We start from the raw sequence: 11,538 nt of genomic DNA, 5'->3' as shown, positions 1-11,538 counted from the left end.
TGGAGAAGCCTTGGCCAGTTGCTGCTTCTGTTGGCTCCCCGGTTGCTGAAATGGGGTTGTCAATAATTTTGCAGCACCGGGAGAACTGGAGCACTAACTAGATGACTCTAACCCAAACGGCTTCAGGGCGGAGGTGGGTGTAGACCCCTGTGGCGCACTGGCCAGGAGCGCGACCCCACAGGGAAGGGCGCACAGCTGCCGCGGCCTCCCTTGTCCCCACTAGGGGGGTGAGTGACAAGAGCGAGGTCTTTATTTCAAAGACGGCGGGGACCGGCTCAAGTGTGAAAGCTGGGGAAGATGGGACTGGCAGATGCCGATGCCAGAGGGGAACGGCGATTGGGGGGCTTTTGGGGACACTCGCTGGCGTCGCTTGGCGACAGGAGCTGAGGGCGCCGCGGGCAGGACGTAGCTCCGCTTGGAAGAAAACACAGCCCTTTCCCAAACTCCGGGCAAAGCCCAATAGACTCATCCTCGTTTTACAACTACGTAAAGCAGGGTCCGCGACGCCCGCAGCCAGCCGTGGAGGAGCCCTTTCGCTGACACAGGGACCCTTGCCCTCGGGATCCTGGGATCAAGGGGCTGAGAACAAAGTTAAAAGACCAGAGCAGAGCAGTCTGGGACGCTCCAAGAGGGGCTGACACTGCCACCGTCTCAGAATTACACTTTGCTGACACCCAGCACTGTCCAGTGCCACTCCATCCTATCCCGGGTTTCTTTTCCGGCCCCTCTGGTCCCCAAAGCGAACTACAGGCGCGGGCAGCTTCTCCATCCCGCAGGAGAGTCCCATTCCTAGGTCTCCCATCCTGAAGACGGGGAGCTTCGCGCTGGAATGGGCAAGGGAGAGGGGGTGCACGGAGCTGGGGGAGGAAGTCCCCCCGACCGAGACGCGGCTGACGCCACCCACCCCGCCATCCACCCGGCTCCACATGGCCATTGCCCCCTCTCTCCCAGCAGCCACCTCAATCTATTGTCGCCCCGGCGGCCGCCCTCGGAGCACGTGCCGCTACCCCTCTGCGTCAGTACTGGGTAAACAGATGACTGGCCAACGACTCAGGCGGGGCTATTTAAGAGGCAGCCTTCTGCCCGCCTACCTTGAACTTCTGCTCTGGCTGGAACGCGAAGCCGGCTGCGTCCTATTCCGAAGGTAGGTTCCCGGCTCTCGGGGATCCAAGTGTCCTCGAAGAATGGGTCTTCACTTCTGTTCCCCTTCCATTTCATTTTACCGTTTTCTGTTTCTTCTTTCCGACAGCTCGAAAGACACTTCTCCAAGTCACAAAGGACAGTGCGGTCTGGGTGGATAGGGCTGGTTTACAGACTTGTACTCGCTTGCTTTGTTCTCCAGCGCAGGCAACGCTGGAGCATCTATTTGCTCGGGTTAGCGGGCAAATCGCGATTCGCTAGATGTTACTACACAGCGGTCCAGTGTACTTTGCAATCTTTTCGAATAAACTACCGAGAGGTTTTCAATTTAAATTCATTTTCTGAATACTGCGGGAAAACTCAAGGTTTGGGGGATAGAACCATCCCAGTGTTTTATCTGCGCGGATCTAAAACGCAGCGGTGCTTGGCGGACGCCGGAGGACTGAGCGCAGATCTCTGATTTTTTTAAAACCCTGCCTGCGTTTTACATAGTTGTTCATTGCCAATTCCCATTAGCACCTTGAGGAAACTTGAAAAATACGGCGTTTATGTATTGGTCTCATATTTTAAGCCGTGCTTCTCAGTTTTTCACCATTTATTTCCCTGTTTGAAGCGTCTGAGCTCTCTGGTAAGGTGCCTCTTTTCTTCAAGGTTCTTATTTTTCCTACAGAGTAGTCCCTTTCGGATAATTTTCACCTGTCTTTAATCTCTTGTTTTTCCAGTTAGGAGAAGAGAGACAACGCTGTAACACTTCCTCAAACTAAAGGAAAACAGAAGACATTCCTTCTGCTAAACAGGGCAGAGGACAGGGTCTCTCTCCGTCCCCCACACCACTCCCGGGCCCCGACTGCGGTTCACCCCAAAGAGGAACGCGGTGCGTCCGAACGCGCGTGCTGCGGTCACCGGCTCCCTAATGCTGGCACCTGCCTAGCGGATCCGGAGCCCCGCGCCTTTGGGCTGAGCCACCTTCTCTGTACCTTGGGTGTCCGACCCTCCTCAAGAGCCCACGGATGCCCCACCTTTTCGTTCACGTCCCCTTCCCTCTGCTCCCCGCAGCCATGAACCGCGGCGTGTGCCTGTGCTTGCTGATGGCGGTCCTGGCGGCGGGCGCCCTGGCGCAGCCGATGCCTCACGCGGACCCCACGGGCCCTCGGGCGCAGCAGGCGGAGGAGGCGCCTCGGAGGCAGCTGAGGGCGGTGCCGAGGGTGGACGACGAGCCCCGAGCACAGCTGGGCGCGCTGCTGGCCAGGTACATCCAGCAGGCTCGGAAAGGTACGCAGGCTGCCTCTCTGTCCCTCCCTTCTGTCTCCAGGCCTGACCCTCTTCTCTACCATTGGGCTGGGGAAGGCGGGTGACTCCTGGGGAGCCAGGGGGTACCTGGGCAACAGGATAAGGAGAAAGGTGTTTCACTTTCTTTTCTCTGATTCTGCTTGCCCCAGACAGTGCAGTTTTCTGTACCTCCTTTGTAGCAAACGGAGAGGGAAGGGGCAGGACTTAATTTAGTAAGAGAAAGCTTTCTTTAAACTAATTTTTGGTACTGTGTTTGCTGTTTAGGTTCAACATATTGTAAAGATATTAAAAGATGATTACTGAGCAAATTACTAACTCAGAAAGAGTTTGCAGATCCACTAAACACCCTCTACTGTGACTATAAAGGACAGGAGCTGCCCAGCTACTGCATTTGGAAACCCTCTAGCAGGCAATGGTCAGCGCTAAGAATACTTGAGAGCTGACAGCAACAGTCTAAGAAGTGACTATGTGTCGATTTTCATGGAAGTATGTAACAGGAAGAAAGAATCAGGAGCAGTGTTGAGTCCTCTTTTAGCAGTGGTTTAAGATGATGACCCAGCAAGAGATGTGTTTATTTTCACTTTGCTGTTGGAGACACAGACCCAACTGCCGCAGGAGCTAAACAAGTCACACTTTCCTCAGCATCAGAGTCTTTCTCTAGGAATAAAGTAATTCAGCAGCTCAGTAGCTGAGTGGCATACGGACAGCCCTGTCCCTGTCCGGGGCCTGACTGTCTCATCTGTAAAGAGGGCATGAGGTGGGGTTCCCCTCGGCTCTTTCTAGCTCTTCGTGAGGTTCAGAGGGAGGCTCGTTCATCTCTAGGGTCCTTGGAAATCATGATTTGAACTGAGACAGATTTTTTTTTCCTATCAACTTTATCTAAAGTGACACTAATGGTAAAGCCGTGTTTTAAATTGGAACCAATATGGCTGGATGAAAAACTAGCAAATGCTGCTGGGAGAGGTGGGAGGTGGGCTCCTTTCCCACAAGTCTCTCTTAACGTTAACTGCTGGAGTTCCGGGGCCTGGATTTGAATTTTAACTTGTGGCTTGATAAAATGGGGAGAAAATAAAGGGTTTGGCTGTCCAGAGTCTCCTACAATTCCATAGGAAGGTGAGAAGGGACCTTTTTGACCAGGGCAATTCAGAAGGGAAAAAAATAGAAGATGATGCATTACATTTCATCCTCTTATTGGGGGATTGTCCCAACTACCATCTTCTATTTTGCTTTCCTCCTAATGATATTGAAAGATGTGGAAATATTAGACAGATGACAGAGAATGTCTGAAAATTTGGAGGTTCCTGCTGTCTGTCTGTCTGAAAGTAGTTTAAAATCTGTCCTTGGATATGGGTTGAATATCCTAGGTTTTTCGTTGACCATAATCTGGAAGCCCCTTCCTACCTTCAGGAAAGATCCACCAGAAACAGTTCTGGGAAAGAAGCCAGTTACCAAATGATTTCCCCAGAACTGACACTTCACAGTGACTTTATACCACAACTCTTAGCTGGAAGGGCCTTCCTGCTGTCTTTTCTCAGCCCTTTGCCTTCAGCCTGCAGTGACAAACAAACCCATATGAGAAGAATCGTCACTTGAAACTTTAGCTAGCAACACCAAGGATCAGTGCTAGCTGGAAAAAAAAATCATTCTCTTCTATTTGACAGATATGAACTAGAAATAAGTATCTCCATCTATACAATTTCTTTGTTTTATACATTTTGAGATCACAGTGAATATTTACTCAACTGTAGTATATGCCATGCTTAAAGATTCTAAACAAGATAATGCACCCTTTGGGGAGAGCCCAAGAGTTTATCATTAAGAACTGTCTATGGAGATGTCAGTGATGTGAAGAGAAGGAATTCTATTAGTGTACACCTGCCCCAAGCCCAGCACAGTCCAGTGCTCCATCTGTGTTGTTTCTCTTTGTCCTCACAATAACCCTGTGCAGTAGGGTCTCATTGTGTCAGTGTGGAAGCTGGGATTCTGGAAGATTGGGTGCTAGATGGGTAGCACATCTCGGCAGCATAAGGGCTGGGAATTTACTCAAGTCCTGCCCTCTCCAGAGGGTCTGGAAGCCATTCAGCTTCCCAGCTGTACTGCTCATTACAAGTTTTAAAGTTTCAAGGAGCTAGGCCCTTCAATTGTGTGAGTTGGTTTTAAGTGCCTGCTCTGTGTACGCGATGGGGAAGCGAGTGAGGACTCTGGTAAATGCACAGAAACATGTGTGCAATGGGGAAATTATGGGTGATACAGACACAGCTTCCATACTGTACACGATGCCCCCGACCAAAACCACGGAGGTTGCTGCTCACACTGAAGCTGCCATGTTGCTTCCATTAGGTGGCATTTCCAGTGGTGCCCAGCCCTTGGAGGGGGCATTCAGCAGCAACAGGCAGGAGGACGAAGCATATTTTGGTGTGACTCTGTACAGATAACTGGGTCTGAGAGTTTTACTGAATGCAGGGACTAATAGTTCATCTGAAAGGTGTTGAACAGCAAAGGCTGATTTCCTCTGCATAGACTGGCAACCCCTGCAAAAGAGCTGGAATGTGCTGGGGTGATGCTTAGTCCCAAGGCTGAGAAGTAATGGGGAGGGGAAAGAGAGGGAACAGGAAGAAAGTGTGGGGACATTGCTCCATAGGGTTGTTTCTGATTTTAAATTTAGCTAGCTTTATTTGATTATCAGGATACCTGCTTCTGCAGTGTCATCAATAAATAAGCTGTGGTCCGACTTAATGCAGCTTGGGCAGCAGTTGGCAAGGTCAGCCTTGTACAGAAGGGCTCAATGCCAGCATTGTGAGCAGTGGGGACACAGTGGCCCCCAATATAATAGTAACCATTAAGTGAGCCTCTACCCCTCTGCTCTTGAAGCCACTTGGGCTTTGCCCAGTGAGATCCCTGAGGGACTGTTCTTGCCCCTTGGTTTGTACAACAGAAGGTATGATACTAATTTTATCCCCAGGATGCCAGTGTCTATGATCTGTGGGCCAGAACAGTCACATGCCTCATCATGGCCCTGCCCACTCAACATGAATCATACCTGGACTCCTGTTCCGAAGGACTCAACTCCCATCCCCATGGGCCCATTTCAGGTTCAATGATTGCATGTTGGTCAAAATGGCTGAACTAAACTACCTCTGTTCTGCCCACCCTTCTTTGAATGTTTCTGAGATGCTAAGATTTTAATCTGCTGGTGTGCCTTTTTCTCAATATAATTTTTTTTTTTTTTAGAAAAAGAAGGTACCTTTCAAATTAATAATTTTAAAACAGCATTTATCTAGCAGTGAGATTGGATTCCATTCTAGAAAAGCCATTCTAACATCAAAATATTTTCATCACATTGCCTTGACAAGAGTCAGGTAGGCTCAGGGATATTAAGGGGTAAATTTTATTTTTTTGCCCTGTAGGATCTTCGTTCCCCAACCAGAGAATGAATCATGTCCCCTACCTTGAGAGCATGGAGCCTGAACCACTTGACCACCAGGAAAGACCCTTAAGGGATAAACTTTAGAGATGGGTACTACTGGGGAAATCCTGCTACATAAGGGAAAACACCCAGAGCAGTAGGAAAACCTAGGCAGGTCTCAGCTATGAAAGGCGAGAATAAATTAATTAACCTAAATTCTTACAGATTGCAAACTACACCGCAACTAGAAAATACTACCCTCTCTCCAGTTACACAGACATGGGTCTTTCTTTTCTCTTAGGTTTTGGCCCAGCAATCTCACTATCTCGATAACTCTTTGATACATTTAAGAGGGTGTATGTTACATATTGCCAGGCCTTTTCTATTATTTGCCTTTACAATAGGAACTAGTGATGCTCTTAGATATAATTATCCTGTTTCCTTCCTCTCTGCCCCTAGCTCCTTCTGGCCGAATGTCTGTGATCAAGAACCTGCAAAGCCTGGACCCCAGCCACAGGATAAGTGACCGGGACTACATGGGCTGGATGGATTTTGGCCGGCGCAGCGCTGAGGAGTTTGAATACACCTCCTAGAAGACCTGGCCTTCAGCAGTGTGATAGGAAGCAACCTCCTGACTCAAAGGAGGCAGAATAAGAAAACAATCACACTCATAACTCGTCTCTGATGTCTGACATTTGAAGTATCTATTTATTAAGTTTTCAATGTGAAAAATCTGTCTGTATCATTGTCCAACACAACCTCACACCTTGGCAGAAATGTATAAAAGGATGACAAAATGTTTTCCTTATCTGTGACCCCCAGTCCTAATGTGTTACAATGCTATTAAAGTGATTTTCTTCTGTTCCTCATTCTCTGTGTCTACAAATGGCAAAAAGTCCTTTAGTCTTCAGAAAGTTCAAGGAGGGATTCCTGATGTATGGGACCAAAGGATGAATCCCTGCAGTCGATGATCAGAGAAAAGGGACCTGGGTTTTATTCAGCAAAGGCCCCAGGTGGCCTGATGCAATAGGAAGCCCCAAAGGAGACAGACATTGGAAAGAACGGTGGTTAATTCACTTTACAAGGAACACTGCATTTTGGTTCCATATCAGTTGGACACCATCCAGTGACAGTCTGGGAAGTAGATGGTAGTCTACGTATTACTTTAGTTCTCAGTCTTTGATACGCCAATTAGGACCAGACCCGAGCATGCATGGCTTGAGGTTGAGGCCTGGAGTTCATGAATGACTATACGGGGTTGCCTTCCTGAGCTACTCTCTCTCTCTCTCTACAATCTCCCCAGAACTTTCCAGTTTCCTGGGACTCTTCTTTTTGGTCCTCCACCCAAAAACTTGGCTCTGGTTATCCTGTTCTGCCATACACTCTCATATTTGGGCCCATGTTTGAGTCTGAGTAATGGAAGAACAGTGAGTGAAAAAAAGCAATAGGGGTTGATGAGACCCTCTTGAGATCATAACTCCTCCTATCTAAGAGCCAGTTGCCTCTTCCTCAGGTTTGGCCTTGGCCAGGCTCATGACTGACCTTTAACCACTGTGGCTATGTGTTTGCCAGGGGGCTGTGGCATGAAAGAGAAGAAAAGAAAAACAGGAAATATTTACGCTCTCTGGCCAGTAGGAATTCCCTCTTTTACTCCTTGAGCCAGAACTAAGGGATGTCTCCTGGAGATGGGTTTGCTGTGCCCCAGATTGCACTTTTAGTCCTAGGTTATGTTAAGTTCAAGAAAAGTCCCCCACACAGTCTTCCAGGCCTACTCCTGCATCCTCTTTGACTATCAGGATCTGGTAGTTTCTAATGGAACCCTAGGATTTTGATGAAATATTGTCTCAAGATGTGATGAAATTAAAAAACCCAAGTCACTCACGCCATCAAGGTATTCTCTAAGATTGGGTGGCTTATTTTATTATCTTAATTCTGAATACTATAACTCCCAAGAGCCTTCTGGTTTGGAAAAATCTCAAGACAGCACGAGAAGTTTCTGACAAGTGGAATATTATATCTAATTAAGCTCCAAGACTAGCAACTTTTCTACCTTTTCGTTCCCATGGCTCACATGCTGGTCTGGGCACATGGCAGGCAGAATTGGCACGAGTTCAAGCCTTTCCTGCCCTAACACTTCGGGACTGTAGCCAGAGTGACTCACATTGTTTGATCTTTTTCCAAGTTCCATTCTGAAAAGGATTCAACTGCTCTCTTTACCATCTTGTGTGTACTGTTATAAGCCCTTCGCTGGCCCAACAACATGCATGGAACACACTTGTATGTCAGGTACTATGCTGATGTGGCTGGTACAGCTACCAAGAGCTCCAGTGGGAGATTCACAAAATCACAGTACAGTGCTTCAGGAATTATGGCAGATACTAATAATATTCAAAGGAAGGGACAGAACAGAGCAGCAGAGCTGGCTGAATTAAGGGGCAGGACAGCTGGGCAGCTGCCCTTGGAGCCAGTCTCAAAGGGACATCTAATCAACGCGGCAGCAGATCAGGTGTCAGTGAATTTCTTTATACTTAGTAACTTAGTTAACTGAAGAAATGGGCATCCATTCCTCCCCTACAGAAGATTACAATGCCCTCAAGTGGACACTTTTTTTAAAAAAAACCACTCCTGTGGTTGCCAGCTCCTCTTTGTAGAAAGTCACACTGAAATCTGCAGAATTCAGGCCCACTTCTTTGCCAACCTGCTGGTTAACCCTCCCAGTCAGCTGAAGTTTCAAAACTGGATAATTCAGGGCCCTGGACTGTTTATTCTAAGAATGGGTGATTTTTTTTAATCTTAATATTGGAACTTTTAATATGACTGCCAAATGGCTCCAGGGTTTGAAAAATCACTCAATGAAACTGAAAAGGGAACAAGAGCCACTAACAAATTCTTTTTGTAGAATTAAACTCAAGGAAAAAAAGGAACTCTTAAATGTATTTTTGAAGACAAGTTGGTAACTATGGTTACCTCTAATTAATGAGCAGCTCATGCTTTCCAGATTTGAGTGGAGGAAAACTGAAATGAAAAACAATTCCAAATTAGTAAAAATGCTAAGTTCCATTGAGTGCATGTAATGTACTTTAGAAATGTAATTTAATGTCTGTTGAGTCTAGTAATTAAGAAGTTGGTCTTGCATTTTCGATTATTTAATTTTATTTTTTTCTGTAAATTATCATTATTGCATGTTAGAAAAATATTGGCCCATGACAGATCAGTTTGAAAAATAAAACCAACCAACTGATCCTTCACCATTAAGTGTTGAGAAGTACCACAGTGCTGCTGCTACTGCTAAGTCACTTCAGTCGTGTCCGACTCTGTGTGACCCCATAGACGGCAGCCCACCAGGCTCCCCCATCCCTGGGATTCTCCAGGCAAGAACACTGGAGTGGGTTGCCATTTCCTTCTCCAATGCATGAAAGTGAAAAGTGAAAGTGAAGTCGCTCAGTTGTATCCGACTCTCTGCGACCCCATGGACTGCAGCCTACCAGGCTCCTCCGTCCATGGGATTTTCCAGGCAGGAGTACTGGAGTGGGGTGCCATTGCCTTCTCCGAAGTACCACAATACATGTTCTTAAAGTCCCAGGGATTTGACACCTGGCTAAGCCCCTTGTCTTCACCCCTGTGTAATCTGCTTGTCAGAGCTCTAGCCTTGACAGCAGCCTCAGAGGGGGCCAGAGATTGGGCATCAGCTGATGCAAATGAAGGGATCTTCCTACCCAGTTCCCGAGCCAAACAACCATTTCTGTGGTGGGTCAGCCAGTCATACAGCTGAGCACACAAGGCAATAGCTTCTCACAGACTAGTGACCCCAGGGTGATGAACACAGCCGGTGGCTAGAAGTTAGGTAACCAGGAGAGTGAGGAATCACATGCATGCTGTTGCTGTTATTCTGCTAGTCTACTTAGTGTCACAGGTGACAAACAGAAGTCTCTGGGAAGACCAAGGATTTATATACTGGGGGGCTTGGGAGAAAACACCTCTCTGGCTTTTCTCTTCTGAATAAGGTCGCTAAACATTGGCCTGCACTTGTGGGTCTCTGCTACCAATGGCCCCCAGTGCTGCAGTTGCCTGCCCCTAGAAAACCCCATTGAATTCTGCCTTGCCCTGTGCCTTCCCTCAGACTGGGGCTCCCTAAGGGAGGGCTGTGTCTCCCCTTATTTTCTGGTTTTGTGAAGGGAGGCTGTTATCTCCTGCCCACTGTGGTTCTCAAGGACAGGGTTGTGTTTCTTCAGAGTGAGCTCTCTGAGGCAGGGCTGTATCTTGCCCTCAGACTGTGGCTCTTCAAGAACAGAGCTGTGTTTCTGTTTCCATCATAGGAAGCACCCTGAAACAAGGCTGTGTCTCTCCTCAGACTGTGCTGTTTTTTCTTCTTCTTCTTTTTTTTAAATTAACTAATTGATTTATTATTATTATGTTGGCTGCACTGGGTCTTTGTTGCCGGGACTTTCTCTAGTTGCAGAGAGCGGGGAGGGGGGGGGTGGGGGGGTGCTACTCACTGTTGGGGACATGAGGCTTCCCATAGCGGAGCCGTGATTCTGGCGTAGGGAGGGAGGTGACGCTCAGTATTTGTGGCGCCTGACAGTGAGATCTTCCTGTGCCTCCTGAATTGGCAGGTGGATTTTAAACCATTGGACTACCAGGAAGTCCAAGAGCTGTGTGACTGTGAGTGGTTTCCAGAGGCAGGGCTGTTTCTGTTATCACACTGGGGTCCCAGCAGTCTTGGCGGGTTTTTTTTTTTTCTTTTGGCCGTGCCCCTCGCATCTTGCGAGATCTTGGTTCCCGCACTACCGGTTGAACCCCTGTGAGGGCAGTGAAAGAGTGAAAGCAGCGAGCGACCCTGAGGGAATGCTGTATCTCCCCCCTTCCTGTGTCTCCTCAAGGGCAGAGCTGTGTTTCCTCAGACTGAAGCTTTCTAAGGCGGGGCTGTATCTTCCCTCAGACCGGGGCTTCCTGACAAACAGCTGCTCCCCTCAGACTTGGAGTTTCTGAGGCAGGGGTGTATCTCCTCAGAATGGCTCTTCAAGAGCAGGGCTGTTTTGCCTCATAGTGAGGCACCCTGAATGAAACAGGGTTATGTCTCTCCCTCAGACTGTCCTGTGTTCTTGTTTTAATTAACTGATTTATTTATTATTACTATTTTGGCTGTGTTAGATCTTCGTTGCTGGGCTCAGGCTTTCTCCAGCTGCAGAGAGCCGGCCTGCTACTCTCCCTTGAGGAGCACCTGGCTTCTCATCGTCCGAGCGGCGGCTGTAGCGGGAGGGACCCGGGTCGGGGCGCTCAGTATCTGTGGCACACTGGCACGTGAGATCTTCCCGTGTTCCCTGCATTGGCAGGTGGATTCTTAACTACTGGACCACCAGGGAAGTCCAAGTGCTGTGTGACTGAGAGTGGTTTCCTGAGGCAGGGCTCTTTCTGTGATCACACTGGGCTGGAAGAAGTCTTGGTGGTATTTTCTCTTGGTCAAGTGCCTCACGACTGGTGTGATCTGAGTTCCTGTACTAACGGTTGAACCCCTGTGAAGGCAGTGAAAGAATGAAAGCAGCAAGTGACCCCTGTGGGGGCACGCTGTATCTCTCCCTCCCTGTGTCTCCTCAAGGGCAGAGCTGTGTTTCCTCAGACTAAAGCTCCCCGAGGCACTATTGCATCTTCCCTCAGACTGGGGCTTCCTGAAGAAGAGCTGCTCCCCTCAGATTTAGGATTTT

General features: G+C 48.3%; 1 protein-coding gene across 1 annotated transcript; it reads left to right on the top strand.

Moving 5' to 3' along the window:
• The first annotated feature begins 1,054 nt into the window (after positions 1-1,054).
• CCK (cholecystokinin) lies at positions 1,055-6,705 on the top strand. The gene is made up of 3 exons (XM_070777260.1): positions 1,055-1,144; positions 2,197-2,412; positions 6,296-6,705. The coding sequence occupies exons 2-3, from the start codon at positions 2,199-2,201 to the stop codon at positions 6,427-6,429; spliced, it is 348 nt and encodes a 115-aa protein (XP_070633361.1). The 5' UTR covers positions 1,055-1,144; positions 2,197-2,198; the 3' UTR covers positions 6,430-6,705.
• Positions 6,706-11,538: the final 4,833 nt, after the last annotated feature.

The sequence above is a fragment of the Bos indicus genome, chromosome 22, assembly GCF_029378745.1.
Source record: "Bos indicus isolate NIAB-ARS_2022 breed Sahiwal x Tharparkar chromosome 22, NIAB-ARS_B.indTharparkar_mat_pri_1.0, whole genome shotgun sequence".
Lineage (NCBI taxonomy): Eukaryota > Metazoa > Chordata > Mammalia > Artiodactyla > Bovidae > Bos > Bos indicus.
Note: the sequence above shows the minus strand (reverse complement) of the source record. Positions and strands in the feature narration are given on the sequence as shown.